This window comes from Vicugna pacos, chromosome 19 (genome assembly GCF_048564905.1).
Source record: "Vicugna pacos chromosome 19, VicPac4, whole genome shotgun sequence".
NCBI classification, from domain to species: Eukaryota; Metazoa; Chordata; class Mammalia; order Artiodactyla; family Camelidae; genus Vicugna; species Vicugna pacos.
In genome coordinates, this window is record NC_133005.1 from 38,092,757 (window position 1) to 38,113,989 (window position 21,233).

Genomic DNA, 21,233 nt, shown 5'->3' on the forward strand with positions numbered 1-21,233 from the left:
GGTTCAGTGAAATCCTGGACTTACACGTACAATTTCACACGTATGAGATTAACCACACCCTTCACGCTGATGGTGCCTGACTTCCATCAGCTTCTCAAAGGGACCGTGGCCCCCACCCAGGTGAGGACACAGGTTAACACAGCCGTAACCAGGTGCTCCTGCACTACCACCGGAAGAAGTCCTTCCGCCTCACCGGGGTCACTCAGTAATTGACCCAAACCAACGACGGGAGCTCCCCCTACCCTAGGTGGCTACTGCGCTTCCCCCTCCCCCTGTGTAGGGGGCCCACTCCAGGTAAAGAGGTTACAGGGCAGATGGCAGCATCACCCCCACAAGGCCCCAATGCAGAGAAGGCTTTACCAGCCGAAAAACGTGGATGTCTTGGTTTCTGGTCACCAGATGCGCATTCTTCGCTGTGCATGTGGCTGTCTCCAGCTTGTCCCCCGTCAGCATCCAAACCTGAAATTACAGCCCAGAAGGGGTCCTCTTTGTTAGTATTTGAGGTCAGCCGGCCGCCTGTGTCAGCTGAGTTTCCAAAAACGCGGAGCTGAACTTGGTACGTTCCATTTACCTCCTTGGGGCTTATAACGTCTGCAAAGCATCACAGCAAATGCCCAGGTTCAAGGGGTTCTAGACCCTGGGCCACCACTGCCGGGGGCAGCAAAACCGGCGGTGGCACTTTTAGGAAACTGGCCACATGCTTCAGTAGACATCTCGAAGCTCAGCCTCCGACATCCTAATCCCCCTGCTGGGAATTCTTCTTAAAGCAATAAATAATCTCAAAGAAGAGGAAGGCTGGACAGAGGAGGGATCACTTCCTTGTCCCACAGGAAACTCCGATTTGCCACGTTACAAAGGATCTTTCTACGTGGTCGGGTGCCCCCGTGCAATCTCACAGGGCTTACCCCTAACTATAAAACGCTGACAGGAAACACGCAGACTCTTCCACACCTCGTAACAGAGCACTGCACGTCTCACTGCTGTGGGCTCAGAGAGGGGAGGTGACTTGCCCCACAGCCACACAGCAAGCTCCTGTCCCAACCAGGCCCAGAACCCAGGTCTTCAGAGTCCAAACAAATGTGCTCCCCGCTCTGCCAGTTCACCCATCAACCCTCGGTCCCCTCTGCTCCCAGCAGCCAGGGGAAGGCCCTGAGAGCCCCCACACAAGGAAGTCCTCGTCCAGCATCAGGGGAAGTAGAGCAAAGGAAACAACCACGAAGGCTCCCGAGTGTTCACCGTGCCCGGCACCCACTCAGTGCTGGGCATTTAATCGAGTGCTCAGTGCACTGCACCCGCACAGTAACTTCATGGGAAACACAAGTCAAGCCACCTGCCAAGGACCACAGAAGTAGTCATCGGGGAGGCGGGACTGGAACCCAAGCAGAAAGGCGGCTGGGATGAAGGCACCGGGCCGCTGGGGGCCCTTGCCTCTAGGTTTGACCCTGGAGTATGTCAATGTTTTTCCCTCAATGCCCCATCTGGCATTAGAAACAGTATTGTTTTATGTGATCCCAGTTTGGTGTTGGTTTTCAGGGTTTGCTGTGAGAGAGCAAACACTGGGAAAGGAGCTGGAGTCTCAAGTTCTAGAAAACCATGGAACGTCATCAGTGCACCACATAGCTTACATCCTATGCGGGGACGACAGGAGGGGCCCTGCCGGGACGTGCCAGTCCCGGGTCTCTGCTTCCTGGCATGAGAAACCACCCCGCTGGGACTGGGCCGCTGCACCTGACGCAGGGTGAAGCAGCCCTTTCCTCAGTGCTAGCCCCTCCCGGCCCGTGGAGGACAGTACCTTAGACACTAACGTCAAACTAGCCTGGCCCCACCCGAGCCACTCCTTCCCCCTCCCCTCTAACAAGGGAAACAGAAAGAGACGTCCACTCCATACTCTGGATAAAACACTTTGTCTTTTGGAGAGAACCGTTTTGAGAAGGAGAAAAAAAACCTCAGGGCAAAGCCAGCAGCAAAAACGGAACCTCCCAAACCCCAAGAGGAGAGCTGCTAATCCCTTGCTTGGGTCCAGGGAGACGGAGCCCGCTCCCCTGGCGCCCTCTACTGGCCCCTCCACATGAAATCACTGCACAGGTAATTTTTGGCCCCAAACAGCAGCGTACAAAAATGTCAATTTGGCAGTTGCTGGGGCAGGCGGCCACTCCTTCACCCAGATCGACAGACAGACGGCTGGCTGGCCAGCCACTCAACGAGAACATAACAAACACCCACAGTTGGCCCCGAGGGACAGGGAGATGCTCGCAGTCACAGAGGCACTGGTGAAAGCGGACACACAAGACAGCCTCCGAAACCGGGCTGTCAGGGTGGGCAGTGATGCGGAGGCCGGCTCAGGGAGGGCTACAGGCCACTGTCCCTGCATGTCGGGTTCCCTCTGTGACTCCTTCCGCCGTCTCACCCCTCTCTAATTTCTACCCTCTGCTGAAGGGATCACCGGTCTAACCCTGGAACTCAGAGTGCACAGTGGGTTCTGTCAGTGGCGGGTCCCGGGCAGGCTCACCCTACCTTGATGCCGGCGTTCCTCAGGGTCTCCAGTGTGGGCCTCACGTCCGCCTGGAGCTGGTCCTCCACCCCCGTCAGGCACAGCAGTTCCATCTCCATCTCCAGGCTCTCAATCACTGTGGCCACTTTGAGGGAACGGTCATGCACACTCAGCTTGGCCTGGACGTAGCGGGCCTAGGACACAGCAGGGGACACAGTCATCGTTCAGGGTGGCAGGGTGCAAGGTGGACCGACTGGCAGTAGGACTGTCTCATCCCCTCACACAGGGCAGGGGCCCCAGGACCTGGGTGGACCTCAAAGAAGTGAAACTGACACTTTCAGCCTCCTTCCAAGTCTACCAGTCCAGACACTGGAGCTGGACCGACCGGAGCCCCACTCTCTGCTCTACACTCACCTGTGCTGTGCGACTTTTAGCAAGCTGCTTAACTTCTCTGAGCCTCAATCATTTTCATCCATGAAATGGCAATGACAGCCCCAACTTCACTGGGTTTTTACAAAGATTAGCACAGCTCAAGATCCCTAAAAACAGTAGGTTCTCCCCATACAACATATGCTCTGTAACCAAGAACCCTTGACCACCAGGTTTTCTAAGAAGTCCCATTTCCAAAGACCACTGACCCAACCCTCCTGTTTGACCCCTCTTTACATTGTTAGCAAAGATACAGCTGTCTCATAGCTTATGCCTTCAAACTTGAAAGAAAGGCAGAATATATCAGGGCTACAACTCTTGTTAAATAAAACTTTAAGAAGAACTCAAGCACACAGAATAGACAGACCCAAGCACAGTTTCTCTGGCTGGAGCAGGACAAGGGCCCCCAAAACCTTTCCCCCAGCCTCACCTCTCTTCCTGTCAGACATATGCAAATACATTCACTCAGCTTTGTGCCAGGACTTGGGGTACAAGGACCCCTCTCCCCTCAAGGAACCCACAGTCCATGGGATGAGATGACAATTAATAAGACATATTTATACTGGAAGTCTGGGCTGCAAAAGCCAATGTTCTAGTTCAAGTCCAGCATTTTTTACAGTTTAAAAAGATCAGGGCCCCAAGGAAGTTTACAATTTCAAATTTGAAGGTTTCATTTCATATCTTCCAAAAGGCTTGCAGTGACTACCCTAAGTATTAGGGGTACAGGAGCAAACCAGATTGATCAAGTCTCTGCTTTCAAAAAGATCTTATTCCAGAAAGAAGATATTTTAAAAGAATGTTAAAATATACATATAAACAAAGTCATTACAGCTGGTGATAAGTGCAATGAAGAAATTTCAATAGGGTGACAGATGGGGACTGATGAGGTGGGGCTGCCTTAGATGGTGGAATCCAGGAAGACTTCTCAGAGGAGGTGGCATTTGAGCTGAGACCCAAAAGCAGCAAAGGAGGAGGGCCATGGAGCTCTGGGCAGGAAGAGAGTTCCAGGCCAAGAACCTGGTCTGCTCAGAAAGGATGTCAATCTGACCAGAGCAGAATGAGTGGGGAGGGAGGTGCAACGGGCGTGGGGGTGCGGCTTTAAAAATTAACAGGAAGGTCACAGAACCACTTACCTCAAAGTCTTGATACTGCTCCTCTGCTAGAGATTTCTTCGCCACCACGAGCACCCGCAGCCCCTCCCGGGCCATGTTTCCACACTGAAAAGCAGACCTTGGTCAGCAGGGAGCCGCACTGAGGGCTCTGCACCCCTGGCCCTGCTCTCTCTGGAGGAGGGCAGGAGGCTGAAGTGGGCGACCCCTCCCAGGGAGTCGGCCAAACGGCAAATCAGAACACTGCTTTCCCCTACAGCAATCCCTCCGAGCAAATCTTCTAAAGGGGTTTCAAAATTTCAGCCAGCAACAGTTAAGATTTCAGAGACAAATCTGGATTTCTGGCTCATTGGAAAAACTCAACCTCTGACAAAAGTGGGTGCACTTTCCCAAACGACCACAGTCAGTGACGGCTGAAAGCGGCTGCGGTCCCAGAAAACACAGCTGTCAAGTAAAGCACATTCCCGTACATTCAACACACAAAATGCGACCCTGTCGGAAGACACACCTCGGCCCGTTTCACTCATCTGAGTCACCTGCCTGCTCCCTGTCGGCATCTGGGCTTATAACCCGCTAACTGGAAATATGATAATACTGAATATAAAACGGGAATTCTCCACCCGCAACTGGGAGATGAAACAGAAATGGCCTGATAAACTTGAGCTTTCCTTCCTTCCCTGCTGCAGCCAGTTCTCATGTCACAAACTGGGACAAGGACGCTTGGGATGTGGCCCCACCGTGCCTGCCTCCCGGTACCCACAGCCAGGTATGATGACCTGCCCCCAGTGTGTGCTGGACCCAGTGCCTTGTTCCCACGAACAGAATGTGGCAAAGTGACCACAGAAAAGAAGTGGCAGTTATGTGATGTGGTGCAAGTGTTAGCGAAGGCTATAGTGGTGATTGATCTTCAATCTGTGTCTCAAATCGACGTGCTGTATACCCTAAACCTACTCAAAGCTGTGTATCCATTACAGCTCAGTAAAGCTGAAAAAAGTTTTTTTAAAAAACAGAAGGTGGCAACGTGAGGGGAGGTCACTCCTGAGAAGCTGACTTCTGTCTGTTGCCTCTGTGTTCCTGCGCGTGCACGCTCTGACGAAGCCAGGGCCACCGTGTAAGCTGCCCTACAGAGAGAGACCCACGTGGCAAGGAATGTGGCCGCCTCTGGCCAAGAGCCACTGGGCGGCTGAATCCTGTCCACGCCACTAAGTGAGCCTGGAAGTGAGCTGTGCCCCAACTGAGCCTTCAGATGAGAGCCCAGCCCCAGGCAACCCCTCTGACCACAGCCTGTGAGGGACTCTGAGTCCTGAGACTCCAGGCACAGCCTAGCTTGGATTCCTGGCTCACAGAAACTGTAAGAAGTAACATGTGTCCTTCCAGGCTGCTAAGTTTTGAGGGGATTTTTTAACGGAGCCATAGGAATCGAATACAGGGCCCCACCTCATCACATCAGGCTCCAGACACGCTTACCTCTTCCTCCAGCCAGTCGTTGTACTGCACGATGCCGGCCATGACCACATCCGCCCCCTTCATGTAGAACGTGATCTCTCCAGTTGATTCATCCTGGGGGGGGGTGGGGGGAGGGATGGGTAACCAGGAGGAATATCTGCTTTCCGCGCCGGTGCCCGCTTCCCATGACAGACGGCGCACACCGAAGCGTACTTAGCGGACGCCAATGTTTTTGCACTTGGCCAAAGATAAAAAGCGAGAGGGGCGCCTCGCTTTGGGGCAAAGGCCACAGAAAACAGAAGACAACTCAAAGCACTTGGGAAATCGTTAAATGATGAAAGCAAGATCAAAAGGACTGAAGAACTCTGTTTTTAGTTATTTCTATTCTGACGGGAACGGACTCCCACACGAAAAGATAATTTTAGATTTATACGTAGGACTGCCAGGATCACCAAAACGTGGTCTATGGGGAAGAACCGGGAGGTAAGAGAACTACCGAGATCAGGGTTTCTCAGCCTTGGCGCTGTCAGCAGTCGGGGCTGGAGAACTCTGCCGTGAGGGCCCGGGCTCCGCGTGGCCCCATCTGCTGCAGCGTCCCTGGGCCCCCACCCACCTGATGCCGGCAGCAACCCTTCTGGGGACAACCAGAGTGTCTCCAGGCAGGAGCACACGCTTCCTGGAGGACACAAGGCCTCAGCTGAGAACCCCTGAGAGAGGCAGCGCCAGGCCCTTGTCTCCCTGAGGGCTGAGCTGGCGAGCCAATCACCCAGATTTTTTCGGTTCACACTGATCAGATTTTACCCACGGGGAGTGGGTTAACACCACAGCACAGGCACCAAGCGCTTAGACCCAGCACTGGCTCCCGGCTGGCGCACTCGGACGAGCGACTGCTTTTCTCTCAACCTCAGTTTCCGCATCCATAGAATAGGGATCCTAGCAACCCTTACCGCACAGACTGTCGTGGCTTAAACGCGGTCACCTACGTCGGGCACGTGGCAAAGGGGCAACATACACAGAAAAGGCTCCCCCAGCGCCAGCATTCCTGTGGGGGTGACAGCAACTCCTCAAGACCCTCCATCACAACGTCTGCAGAAAACGGTTACGGGAGGTCTGAACGAGGGGTGATTTTGCCCCCAGGGGGCCCACGGCCATGTCTGGAGATGTATTCGGTTGTCTCAGCTGGGAGGTGTTACCGGCATCTAGTGAGTACAGACCAAGGATTCTGCTGCACATCCTTCAGGGCACAGGAAGGTCCCCACAACAGAAGATCACCCCGCCCCAAATGTCAACAGTGCGGAGAAATCCTGGCTTTAAGGAGTGATGGTGTAATCGCTGATTCTTATACGGTGATGATGACCTTCATCACAGGGAGCCTGGCGCAGCAGAGACAGGCATGGGTGACTGAGCGTGGCCATCACCAGCTCATGCCTAAATTCTCCCCCAGGAAGCCCACAATGCATGCCTGCAAGCCCTTCATCGAATAAGAAACACCCAAGGCCAAATCAGTGGTACGGTGTCATCTTCCAAAGTAACTTCTGAATGCCTCTAACCGCCGACCATCTTTTAGAACAACACACTTACTCATAAAAGCACCCAAAGGCCATGAAGAGGAACCTGCGTTTTAAAAGCGTGAGAAATGCAGGCTTCTCCTGTGACGGATGGCATCTCCGCGGCACGAGACTCGGGCCAAAGACAGCAGTGGGGTCTGCACATGAAAGCACCAGAGCTTTCTGTTCCTTTCCCCGTCACCCCGGTGGTGCTATGGGAAATAACGCCCCTCTCCCCAGCTTCCTCTTCTCCAGAAGGGGCTCGAGACAGTGGGACACCTCTTCCAGTGTAAATACCGTATCGACCATCTCCTCCTGTGAGTCATTTCCTCCCACCAAGTTCAGCGTGAGGCTGCTGCGTTCCCATGTTACTGGCAACATGACGCTGTCGATTTACGGTGATCTGCCGGCGGTGCCGCATTGTTTGGGGCCTCATCTTTTTCCACTGTGGGCTGATTCTGGCACCTGTTCAAAGGCCTCTTTTATTCAGACAGTGACAAGAGGATGATCGACGCCGACGACCCGACTTCATCAAGCCACGCGGGAAGGGTGTGGAGGGGGCAGTGGAACAGCGTGTAACACAAGAAAAACAAAACGGCGACACAGAGACAGACACACAAGCCCCAAAGACCCCGGCTTCTCGAACCAGCCGAGCTTCTCTGAGGGAGAGTCCTCCAGCGCCAGCCCTTGCTCTGCTAGCGTGAGGAGCCGCTGCCCAGACCCGCCCACCGGCTCATACGCGTTCGGGGTGGGGCGGTGACGAAGCAGGCCAGAGCAGAGCCGCACCTGTCCGCGGTCACTAAACCACGCCGGGGGACGTCTCATAACTGAGCGGAAACTTCCTTCCATCAGGGGACTGGACAGTTATTTTCAAATCGCAGGCAGGACAGATGGACACGTCAGGGCAGAGTTTCTCAGCCCTGGCCCAGTGAACATCTGGGGATGGAATGTTCTCCATTAGGAGGCTGTCCTGGCCTCTACCCACTGGATGCCAGCGGCAACACCCTTTGAGCTGCAACAACTGAAAATGCCTTCAGACATGTCCCCATGTCCCCTGCAGGCAAGACGGCCCCAGGATGAGAATCACTTCACGAAAGGAGATATCTGAGATTTGTGCAAAGTGGAGAGCAAGTCTGACAGCCCTGGATGCTGGTTTCTACCCAAAAGATGACATGCCGTCTGTCTTGTTCACACTCTCAGGTACTCACTTTGATGAGGCCAGCATGGACCAGGTGTCCACGGGACAGTGAACAAGGGTGACCTCTGGCCCTCAGACAGTACAGAACTAAGGCCCTTAGTCCGACAACCACAAGGAATGGACTCCTGCCCACAGCACTGGTTTTACCTGGAAGTGGATTCTGCCCCGCCTGAACCTTGGATGCCTGCAGCCTGTGAGAGACCCCGAGACAGAGGGCCCAGCGAGGCTGCACTCAGACTCCCGGCCCCCGAAACTGTAAGCTATTACCTGCTGTTGGTTTAAGCCATCACGTGCAGGATAATCTATCACCATACCATACATAATTAGCACACCACCTCGACATTACTGTGGGTGCTCCATGAGCTTTTCCACCCCCCTCTCATCACACCCAAACCCCCAGGTCCTGGAGGTAAAGAGGGTGACCTGGGAGCCAGACGGGCTGGGGCAGAATCCCAGCTCCACCTTTTCTAACTACGTAAACTTGGGGAGATTTCTTAGTCTCTCTAGACTTCAATTTCTCCTCTGTCAAATACCAACTGCGACGGAATCATGAGAATTAGATGAGTTATTTTATGCAAGTCATTTAGAACAGTGACTGGCACACAATAAGCACCATTTAATGCTACCTCCAGCATTGTTAATATTGTTCCTATCTCTGATACTATTACTAGAGCTGCTGGTCCTACTACTAATTACTACTATTGCCAATTACTAACACCTGCAAATCTGCTCCCTGAGGCATGAAACACTTGTATAGATACAGTGTTTTATTTAAAAAAAAAAATCCAGAAAAGATGAGTCTTATTCCAAAGATGTTCATGATCTAAGGCAGAGTTTTCTCCAGGCCAAGCCAAACAATGTGAAGAACCTTTAAAAATGACAAGGAAAACAGGACTGGGACCAAGTATTCTGCAATTTTTAAAACTCCTACAGTCATTCTAATGATCAGTTGGACTTAAGAACTCCTGAACAGAGTGGTCTGTGAACACAGGGCTTCCAGGCTTCCCAGAGTGGAAAGTGTGATCTCCATGAATAAGAGAGCAAACAGGAGAACAAGGTGTTAATTCGGATGCTTCAGACTGGCAAAATTTTAAAACTCTGACACTATCAAGTGTTCATGAGGATGTAGAAAAACAGTGGGACTAACATTAGTATAAGCACATTAGAGGAAAAGTTGACAATATCTGATAGAGTTACAGACATACATATTCTATAACCCAGCAAGTCCTCCCTGGGTACGGCTCACAGGAAAACACTGACATATGTACCAGGGAGGCTGGAGCAGACAAGGCTACATGCGGCGATGCTCTTTCTACCGGCAAAGAAAGTGGCAACAATCTAATGTCTATCCATAGGGAAGGAAGAGAGGTACACGGATACGATGCGATAACGTAAGTCAGCTTACGTAAGATAAATCAAGTGGGGACGAGTGTATTAACATGACAGTTTCTTTATGTTAAACAAAAATCAGTAAGTGGGATAATGATATATACTACAGTGCCATCTATGCAAAAAATAAAAATATGGAAAACCATACTACATTTTATACCCAAATGTGTCTGATAGCAGTATTTTCAAATTCATAGGAATGATAAACTTGGGGTAAGAATGGAAAGGAGGCACATCTAGAAAGGGCAGATGGGACCTCAAGTGAATGCACAATGTCTTATTTGCTTAAAAAGTTTCTTGAACTACAATACATGCAAAAATATGGATGAATATATAAGTAAAAAATTGAGCAAATGAACTCAAAACACAAAAGGGTATCTACCATACAATTTCCTTTACATAAAGTTCAAAAGGAGACAAACTTAGTGGTAGAAATGGGGACGATGGGGAGGAAGGATGCAGTAGCCAGAAAGGGGCACGAGGGAGCTGCAGGGGCAATTAACAGAGAAATCCTGTTCCTTGCTCTGGATGCCAGTTACATGGCTGTGCTAACTTTGTAAGCAGGTGAGCTGTACCCGTAGGAAGGCTGCACTTTTTTTTGTGTATGCTGTACTTCAATAAAGGTTTCAAAAAAATATTTTAAAAATCTGAAATACTAATGGCAAAATGGGGATGCTGACTGATTACTATATTTTTTCAGTAATTTTTATGATTGTATGAATGAAATCATTGAAAATATTTAATTGCAACAAGGGTGTCAAGACTATTCAATGGGGAAATGGCCTCTTCAACTAACGGTGATGAGACAACTCAGCATCTACATGCAACAGAGTGAAACTGAACCCCTACCTCACACCATGTACAAAAGTAACTCAAAACGGATCAATGACCTAAAGAGATAAGACTACACAAACTCTTAAAAGAAAATATAGGGGTAGCCAGAAAGAGAAAGAAAAATACCATATATCACTTATATGTGGAATTAAAAAAAAAAAAAGACAAGCTTTTTACAAAACAAAAACAAATTTACAGACAGAGAAAACAAACTTATGGTTACCAGCACGGGAAGGGGGTGGGAAGGGATATATTGGGAGTTTGAGATTTGCAGATACTAATATATATAAAATAGATAAACAACAAGTTCATACTATATAGGGAACTATATTCAATATCTTGCAGTAACTTATAGTGGAAAAATATGAAAATGAAGATATGGATGTTCATGTCTGACTGAAGCATTCTGCTATACACTAGAAACTGACATGCTGTAAACTGACTATACTTCAATTTAAAAATACATATATACAAAAAAATTTTAAAGAAAATATAGGGGTAAATTTTCATGGCCTTGGATTTAGCAATGGACTCTTAGATATGACACCAGTATCAAGAGCAACAAAGGAAAAAAACAAATTGGACTTCATCAAAATTAGTTAACTTCTGTGCATCAAAGGAACTTTATCACCAAAGTGCAAAGAAAACCTACCAAATGAGAGAAAATACTTAGGTATCGTATCTCTGATAAGGGTCTAGTACCCCAACTATATAAAAAACTCTTACAAAACAACAACAAAAGAGAATCTAATTAAAAAGTAGGCAAAGGACTTGAATAGACATCTCTCCAAGGAAGATATACAAGTGGCCAATAAGGATGTGAAAAGATGCTCAGTATCATTAGTCACTAGGGAAATGCAAGTGAAAACCACAATGAAATACCACTTCAGAAAACTGGGATAGCTATAAAAAAGAAAAAGAAAAAGAAAAAGAAAAAGAAAAAGAAAAAGAAAAAGAAAAAGAAAAAGGAAAAGGAAAAGGAAAAGGAAAAGGAAAAAGAAGAGAAGAGAAGAAAGAAAGAGAGAAAGAAAGAAAGGAAGAAAGGAAGAAGGAAGGAAGGAAAAATAAAAAGTGTCGGTGAGGATGTGGAGAAACTGGAAACTTTATCCATCGCTGGTGAGAATGTAAATGGTGCAGCACATTGGAGACAAATATGGAGGTCCTTCAAAGAGTTAAAAGACAGAATTTTCCAGCATTTGGGAGTAGATCCAGCAATTCCACTCCTAAGTATCTACCCAAAAGAAGTGAAAACAGTTACTCAAATCCCTGTACACAAATGATCATGGCAACACTATTCACAATAGCCAAAAGGTGGAAACAACCCAGTGCCCCCTGACGGGTGAATGGATAATCAACATGTAATATTATTCAGCTATAAAAAGCAACGGAGTACAGATATATGCCGCAGCATGGATAATCTCTAAAACATCATGCTGAGTGAAGAAGCCAGATACAAAAAGTCACATATTATGTGATTCCATTTACACGAAATACCCAGAATAGGTAAATCCTAGAGAGAAAGCAGATTGGCAGTTTCCAGGGACTGGAAGAAGGTGGTGTGGTGAGTGACTGCTTAAGGGCTACAAGGTTTCCTTTCGGGGAGATGGAGATATTTCAAAACTCGACAGATGTGGTGGTTGCACAACACTGTGAATGGACAGATGTACTAAATGAAAAGCACACTTAAATGATTCATTTATGTCACCTGAATTTCACCTCAACAGCAAACACCACACTCAATTAAACAAGAGTATACGATGAGAAATGTACCAAGAAATGCCCAGTCTACGTTCGTTAGACCCTTCACCCTGGAACTGGGTTAACCGAAAGCTCATCAGCTCTCCGAGGTCTGTCCAGTTGAGGAACTAAGTTTCTTTCTGTGGCGGGAACTACATCCGCCAGTTAGTCACGCATCTCCATAAAGAGTCAGCGAGGGGTAAGAAAGGATGTCGAGCCACAGGGACAGACGCAGCAGACTCCGGCATTTTTTTTTTAAGACAGTTTAAAGTCATAAACCAAAGACGACTCACCCTCACGATGATGCCCATGCGTTTGCTTTCGTAGGTGAAAGGGAAGATCTGCAAGATGGTGAAGTTCAGGATCTGGTCGCCAGGGGTCCTCAGCTGCATGGAAGACTGGTCACGGCCCACCAGCGTTAAGCCCACGCTCTCGGTCCACTGCACCAGGGCCACCTAAACATGACAAGGGTTGAAGGTCAGACACGTGGCCAAGGGGCTCGGTTCACGGGTCAAGCCAACGGACACACAGGAGGACAGGGGAGCAGAGACAGGTGAAATGTGTGCAGTGTCTGCGTCCCTGGGGCAGGCTATGCTGGCCCAGGGACAGCCCAGCACCTGTGTCTCTCTGCGCTCACAGCTGCCTTCTCTTCCAGGCCCAAAAGCAGGCCACCGGCCAGAGCTGTGGCAGAGAGAACCTCACAAGACCAAGAGTGACCAGCGCAGCCACAGATCATGTCTGGAAGAAACTGCACCAAGCAAACCACAAACAACAGGAAAGAAAGAGCACGACATTGGGGACAGGTGACTCACTCTTGGGTTCCCCTTTAAGCCTCGCAAATACTCAACCAGGAGGGACTCTACAGTGGTTCTCCACCGGGCAGTGCTGCCCCCCAGGGGGCACATGGCAATGTCGGGGGACATTTCTGGTTGTCACAACTGGGGAAGGGGTGGACATCTGCTACCGGCATCTTGTGGGTGGAAGCCAGGGATTCTGCTAAACATCCTTACCACACACAGGACCGCCCCCACCACAAAGGGCAGGACTGCCGAGGGCGAGAACCCCAGTCTGCACAGTGAGGAAACGGGGCCTGGGAAAGTTCATTAAGTTGCCGGAGGTGACGTTTCAAGGCACCTCAATCAGACCAGGTGGGAACCTCGATCCAACAGATGACATGCAGCCCCGCCCTCCACAATGCTCTGCACTTCCTGGAGGCATGGTTCTGTCACCAGCTGGAACCTTCTCGCTGCCTGAGCAAGGCTTGCTTGCTTCCGGTCAAAGGCTGGGGGGAGGGGAGGGGTGGAAAGATACGCAAATTCTAAGACCAGGGACACAGGGGCCAGACTGGCCAGGCCAGTGAGCAGACAGGGCTGGGTGGGGACTGTGGCAGAAGGAGCCTGAGCGCCCTGTGGAGGGGGCTGCCCCTCAGGAACGTGGGCCCAGGGCGGCCAGGGCTTCCAGCTTCCCCAGAAAAACCAGAAATCTAACCTTGTCCCTGAGATCTCTAACTTCAAAGTGTAAGCTGCAAGTCCCCACGTGTTAAAAGGTCATGAAGAAAAGTTTATGTATACATAAAAAACGTGGGTGTATGCATTAAAGTGCTTACAGAGTGACACACGTGCAGAGGCGTTACTTCTAGCTTCTACTCTGCTCTCTGCTCTACTACTGAAATATTTTAGCATGCACATGCATTCCTTTTATTTTTAATTTTGATTAAGTAAATAAATGTCCCAACACAAGATGTTACTAATACCTGGGTATATATACCCCAAAAGACTGACTGAATTTACACCCTCTCTTACACACCAGTTTAGTAACCAAGAAAAAAGACTTTCTTCTTTGGATGCTTTCAAACACGACTGCTGATGAAAAGACTTTTCCATCCCTGCTTTTAAGCAGCTGTTATTTCACCCCTTAAAAACCTATTTAATTGTTATGAAAAGATGTGAAAAGTCTGTGATATTGGGCTTCAAGGAGATTCATTAATTCCCCCAAAGCCTGTTCTTAACTTTCATCAAGGAAATCTGGAATCCGAGACCGGGAAGTGGCTCCTGGGGCAGTGGGGGCACAGCCCGGCCCCCCATGCTACGGACCTCACAGGACTGTGCTAGAGGAAAAGTCGATCTGTAAATCTGAAATGATCAACAGTGACAAATGCTTCTGGGGAAGGATGAAGTACAACTGTAGGTAAACATCTTTTAACCATGCTTTCTTCCACCACCAAGCCCTCGCTGGAGTTAAGGAACAGACCGTCACCTACCCGCTCCCCACCCCCCACCCCTTGGGTCCAAGGTCCTAATCAAAACCTCATCGGTCTCCTTGGGGGCTGATTCCAACAGGATATGAGCCCTGCAGGGGGCCTTTCTTTCTCACCTTCCACTCTCTCATTCTGACTTTAACATAAGTCAGCCTTAATTGAAAGCTGGTTTCTAACAGGACACATAAAATCCCCCGCGTCCTACTGAGAAGAGACCGGTCTAGAACTGGGGGGCTCACCAACTCTCCCCAACTGCAGCAGGAACAAACATGCCAGGGGTCAGGTGGGATGACTGCTTTCCCTCCCTAAACAAGATGATGTAAACGAGGCTGCTACTTCTCCTAGTGGGCCTGAGCTTCAGGTCAAAAGAGTCACTCCGCGTTGTCAAGTCATAAAGGATCTCAGGGTCCTGAGTCTCACTGTCCTTAACAGCCAGCGCTGGGGACTCAGGGGCCTCAGGTCAGAATATCCTGAGGTCACAACAGTGGCAGAAAGAAATCTTGTAAGGGAAATGAGTGAACAAATAAATTAGAGGCAAACTCAAGCCAATGCTATAAACCAAGAAAGGGGCAGGGGGGACCTGGGCTCTGTGAGGTGGCTGTGTGTTCTGGTTTGGGTCAGGAAATAAAAAAAAAAAAAGAAAAGAAAAACAGAGCCTGCTATTTCCCTCTGCCCCAAAATGCCTATCTGAAGAATTCTTGCCAGAACTGTCCATGAAAGGGCTTTTTCATCATTTTGTTGGTCAGCAATGAGCCAACTGTGACAAGTTGTAATAATTTTCCCTTTATACCTGCGGATGTGTGCTTGGGAATCAGGCCAGATGGGCTAAAGAGCCTTGAATTCTTGTCAAAGGCAGGACACGTACTAATCATAAGATGCATGAACCCAACATCTGATTAAAGGGGTTCTTTGGTGGCATTCAGTAAGATAAACACCCAGGCTTACAAAGAGTGGCCAGTCCGCCCGAATCCAGCCTTTCAAGATTATAAATGCATCCACAGACCTAAGGTACCCTTTACTTAAGCAACAGATTCCCAAATGCTGCACGTGGTGGCTGCAGGTTCGCGTGCCAACAGGAGCAGGGCAGGGCGGGCCGCCTGGGGCCAGGGGTAAACTGAGGCGGCAGCCGCCCAGCTCGGCTTGCTGCTGCCGGGTAGAAACTGGCCTCAGTCTTTCCAGATCTGATCTTTCTCAGCAGAAGCTGATTTTTATAGAACGCTAAGTGATTCTTAAATATTGCTGATTTTTTTAAAAACACAACATGGAGCAAACAAACAGCCTGCTGTGTTTAAGAGTCAGAGGACAAGATGGTGGAATTAAAAAAAAACCACTCCCTGGTCCAAATTTCCTTGATCCTATACTTGAGATGCAGCCTCCTATCGCCTAACTCTAATGAAAATAACTATCTGAGAAGGAAGAATGGCATCATCTCCATAAAAAGGTAGCCGTTCAGAAACGACTATTTACTTCAGCCCATGCTGGGCCAACCCTGACGTTAAACGGGGCAGAACTGTCACACACGTGGCCGTGGGTGAGCTAACACCAAGGAAGACTCACGTGACAGTTGTCCACCGTGTCCCCAAAGCCCTACGGTCCTGCCTCACACAGGACCCCTCTCTTCTGAACCATCAAAATCCTATTTCAAGATTCCACCCCAGTGGTTAATAAATAACACCGACGGAGGATTTTCCCCTGAAGTTCCTGACCTCTGCTCTCTGACCTCACCCTCGGGGCCAAGGACCTGGCAACGTGCCTGCGAAGCCCACCAGCCTCCTGAATCTCTCCGAGTCCACGCTCGGCGCTCCATGTGCGCACGTCTGAATGCCGGCATTGTCTGAGGCCTGGGGCTGGGGCGCAGGTACCAGGACGCCTTCCGGGAACCCACACAAATGTGGTTGTGGAGGAAAAAAAACACCTCAGGGCTGCAAACGGACAGTGAGATAGCTGGCCCTCTTCAAGGCCACGTGCTTACCTTTCCCCAGTGGTTTTTACCCTCACTCCTTGCAACAGGGTTAGAAAATGCAAAATGAGACAACTGGGACCTTCACGTAAGTGCTGGGAGATGTGCAGAGAGACTGAATACGTATCTCTATCATGACGTTATTTATGACGGCCGAAAGTGGGGGATGACCTAAATGTGACGCTTGGGAGATAGAAAAACAACCTGTGGTCTATCTAAGCAGCAGAATATAGCGTGGCCACTGAGAATCTCCTTATAGTTGGTACTGGAAGGGGATAACGCAAGTGAAGAAATCAAGGTCGCTGGACATGTAATGCATGTCTATAGAAAAGAAACAGCAAGGAAAACATCAAAATTACTTTTGTGGCTTTTTCCTCTAACTTTTTACTTTTTCTATAGCATGCTTATGTTACTCTTATAATTAGAGAGAAAAAAACAAAAATAAAATCAGTTTCTAGATTCGCTGTCCCTTCACTATACACCCCTTCTCTGACACCACCTGTGTCTGCGTGACCCCCAGCACCCTGCCATCCCCGTGGATGCAGATGCTCCATCCAGAGACTCTCCTTTCAGGAGAGATCCAGGTGCTCTTTGCCCACCTCTCAAGGCCACTGGCAAAGGAGGCATTTCAAGGATACTGTGGACTCGAGGAGAAACACTTCCTTTGTGGGTTTCCTGTCTAAGGGCGGGACCCTGAAGAGATGGATGGAGAAGGCAAGACACCCAGAAGGTGTAGGTGTGTGGAGTCTGGCAGAAGACGGCTATTCTCACCAAGCTCGGAGGCTTCTCGAGATGAGAAAAAAGGGAAGGGACGCACACAAAAAAGTGGCACTGAGCCTGGGAGAACACAGACTCAACGCTGGCTCACAGCAGGTGTCTCAAGGGGAAGGAGTAGGTAAAAATAATCAGGCACTCTGGAACCTCACCCAGCATCCACCCTGAGCATCCTGTAGCATTCTGAAGCCATCATCCCATGGGGAGGGATGCGGCACTGCAGGGTTATGAGCCCCACCGCTGGACATGTGCTGTCTTGTTTTAATCTCACCAGCCACATGAACTTGGGAATATTCCTCAGCCAAACTACACCTCATCGGCAAAATGGGCACAATCATAGTAATTCTGGGTGGCAAGGGCTGCCCGTCGCAGGGAGCCTGGCACGGAGCAGATGATCAACAGGTGAGCATTTCTTACCACTGTCAGCATCCCTGCTCCCTCTCTTCTTCCTTTTTCTTATTACTGAAGTACAGTCAGTTTACAATGTTGTGTCCATTTCTAGTGGAGCTCCCTCTCTTCTTTAAGGGCCGAGAGCCCAGTGGTGTTAGCCCCTCCATACCTGCAAGGAGGCGCAGTGCAGCCTAAAAGCACACAGCGAATCGAGGCAGACCTTGGCAACCGCACTGCAGGGTGAGGAAGGGGCAACGTGACGCCGCCCCCCCGTCTTTCATGAAAATTAGTGGAAAAAAGGGTCTTGAAAGGCAGGCTTTCATTTATGCCATCATGAGATGACAGAACACACAGCAGCCCAACATGTTAGTAAAACTGGGTGTTCTGCTACCATCCCCACACACTGACATGCTTTAGAAAGATGAGTTACAAAGAACAAAGCACAAAACTGTACCTATAATTTACAATTGTGCTCTTCAACTTTTAAAATAGGTTAATAATTAAAGGGTGAGGAAAATTCTAATACATGCAAAGAATTTTTCTCCACAAAGATATTCCACTGTTGCTAACTGTGGGCGGCTCAGAGGAAGAGGTCTGGGAGAGGAGGCCCCGAGAGAGACTGTGAGAACGTGGGTCTCAGAGAAGGATGAAAACACATTTCTCTGTGCCCTGAGCATGGGGTGGCCACGTAGAATAGTCTACATGTTACCTGGAACTGGTAACTCATGGCTCTGAAATTACTGAGCCGCTCAGGGTACAGCCACACACATCAAGAAACTTTCATTCACACACACACACATGGCATCGTGCACACATCACGTGCACACGTGTTCACACCCATACGCGTATACATGCACACATGTGTGCACACGCACACAAACACATACACGTAAACCCTACAGGAATAAGAAAACCATGTGACTTTCTCAAGGATGTCACTTAACCCATCTTACCTTCCTTGTACAACAGTGTGATTCTGAAACATACAATTAATTGTCTCTCTATACAGATGCCTACATTCAGAAAAAGCCTCGGAAAACCTACACCAAAACATAAACAGTGGTTACCACTACATGGTGAGAATTGCAGGCTATGTTTATCAACTTCTTTCTGAATCTACAATGCCTATTTTTTCTGTCATGAGGACATTAGGACATCATTCTAAAAGTCTAAAAAATTGTTTTACTATGAAAGAATGTATGCAAAAGACAAATAAATGAGTCCCAGGGCTGGGTCTACCTCTTCATAGGAGAGCACTTCCTTGACCACTCAAGCCAAGAAACAAATACACTAAAAGTTGTGTCACCGTGACCACCCCCCCTTCACCACGCCCCACCCCTGACACTGCCAGACTTCCTGGAAATGATGGAACACTGTCAGGGCTGAAATCTGCTTGCTCCAGCCTCTTAGGGGCACCTCTCTCCAGCCAGATTTCATCTGTCTCCCTTCCCCGGGAGTTACTGTACGGTGGCGGGGAGGGCCCAGTGCCCCCCAGGCTGTAACCGATAGCTGAATAAAGACACTTCAAGCCTTCCCGAGCGGAATGCGCACAGGAAACAAATTTAGGAAATCCTGCTTTCTGTTACAGGAAACGAACCCTACGCCAACTGGTAGAAATTACTCCGGCAGCTCCGACGTAAAACGAATCCTGGCTCCTGTATGCACTCCATGCACTGACCTTGCCCACAGCAGCAATGTTTTCTTGATATAGAATTTCAAAGGTAGGACTCTAGACCCAGCCACGTCTACGTGGAATCCTACAGGGATCTGGAAACAGTACGGCTTTCTGACAGACTCTGCTGTATCTAGATTTAGCCTACTTTTCTGCCACATGGTGTATTTATATAAACATTTATATTTTGAGGCCCACATCTTTTGCAATAGTTTAAAAGGCTGGTGAGTAAAACATTAACAGTGGCTTCACCTTCAGTTAGTAGGATTATGGTTTACTTTTTTTTCTTATCTGTATTTTCATATATTCGATCATAAACATGAAATAACTGTAGTTAAAAAATAGTAAAGTTGTGAGGGAAAAGGATACCAAGAAGGTAACACTGACTGCTGTTAGGACACCAAAGACCAAAAGAAAATAACTGTATCATAAAAAAGGAAAAGAAACATTACTCAGAAGCTTAGAAAAACCAAACAAATCCGAATATGAGTGCAATTAATGGACAGAAGAGATAAAGGACTACTCTCTTCAAGAAAAAGGAGGTCAGAAGCATAAAGCATTCCACGGAAGATTCACCCGCATGGAAAATCCTTTGCACAGCCCTAAAACAAATACATCAAAGTTCAGTGGGAACCAGGGGTGTGGCACGGGGATTAAAGACCGTCACAGGGAGGGAGGGTGTAGCTCAAGTGGCAGAGCACATGCCTAGCAGGCATGAAGTCCTAGGTTCAATCCCCGGTACCTCCTCTAAAATTTAAAAAAAAAACCTAATTACCTTCCCCCTCCCACCAAAATAAAAAGTCAAAAAAAAAAGGACAAGTCACAAATGCACGTCAATGGCCAACAGGCGTCCTGGAAGTCCACAGGCACAAGTGCTGATCAGGTCACCAACATCTAGAACTTGTTCAAATTCAAATTCTATCACATACCACAAGCTACTGGTCCCCAGTCCGTAACTACCAGAGTCTGGTCCTTTATCTCACCTCCCGTTCAGCGGTGCCATCCTCCCTCCAACATGGAGAAGGTCCAGCAGACCAACGCTGGAGGAGAAACGGCGACAGCGGGACGAGCTTCCGGTTCCAGCGCACAAGTCCCAGCAGATCGGCGCTCATCCACGCTTCTCCTCCTCCCCTTCCTTCTCTCTGCACAATTCTCATCTCACAATCAACATGTTTCACCCCTACAAAGCCTGGTCCAAATATCAGCGGTCACGGATGAACTGGGCTTCACAGCCTGGGCTGTCCACAGACACGGAGCAGGCGGCGAGAGGAAGGCTCCGCAGGGACACGTTCCACTGCCCCAGGAAAGGAGAAAGAAGGGACTGGACAGGGCAAGACGCGTCCGAGTGTTCTTCCATCTCTGAACTTCTTAAAAGCTTTCTCTTGTGCCAGCCCCCAACCACACTAACTGGCTCACCAATATTCCCAGGTGCGTCCAGATCTTCAAAACACTTCATGTACCAGAGAAGCCCCTCCCTCCCTCTCAAAATGAATGAAAAAAAAAAAAGGAAAGAAAAAGAAAATTGTAATCCTTGTAACATTGGTGGAAGAGTAAAATAGTAAAAAAAAAAAAAAATTCTGGGAAGCATGCTGGTGCTTTACATCATGAGCCTTAAACATGCTCATTCAGTCTGACCCACAGGATTCTCTGATCAGCGACTGAGGCCCTCACAGCACCCTCGAGTGGGCCCCGTGTCACAGACACACAGCGAGGATAAGGAACCCGGCCACGCGGGGAGCTGGGGACCCAAGATTCATGTGCTCAAGTGTCTCACTCCCACTGCCCCCTAGGTCCGGTTTAACGCAGATTCCAGCGCCCAGCCCTCAAAACTTAAAGGCACTCAAAACTACCTACGAAATTACTGAACTCAAACACACCACTTCTAGACATTTCAGGTATAAGGATGTTCACTGCAAATGTTTATAAATACTGTTGCTCAGAATTAGAAGTAACCAAAATTCCAATAATATGAGAACAATTAAAGATATTATGGTCCATAT

The 21,233-nt window shown here is 48.8% G+C and overlaps 1 protein-coding gene across 1 annotated transcript in view; it reads right to left on the minus strand.

The window, feature by feature from the left end:
* The window catches only part of ATP9A (ATPase phospholipid transporting 9A (putative)), a 116,558-nt gene that overhangs the window by 15,381 nt on the left and 79,944 nt on the right, over nt 1–21,233 (minus strand). Inside the window, exons 15-19 of the mRNA XM_031687693.2 lie at nt 12,474–12,635; nt 5,497–5,589; nt 4,054–4,137; nt 2,515–2,685; nt 361–459 (exon numbers count right to left, since the gene is read on the minus strand). Of these exons, the coding sequence (XP_031543553.1) occupies nt 361–459; nt 2,515–2,685; nt 4,054–4,137; nt 5,497–5,589; nt 12,474–12,635 (609 nt within the window). The remainder of the gene's footprint in view (nt 1–360; nt 460–2,514; nt 2,686–4,053; nt 4,138–5,496; nt 5,590–12,473; nt 12,636–21,233) is intronic.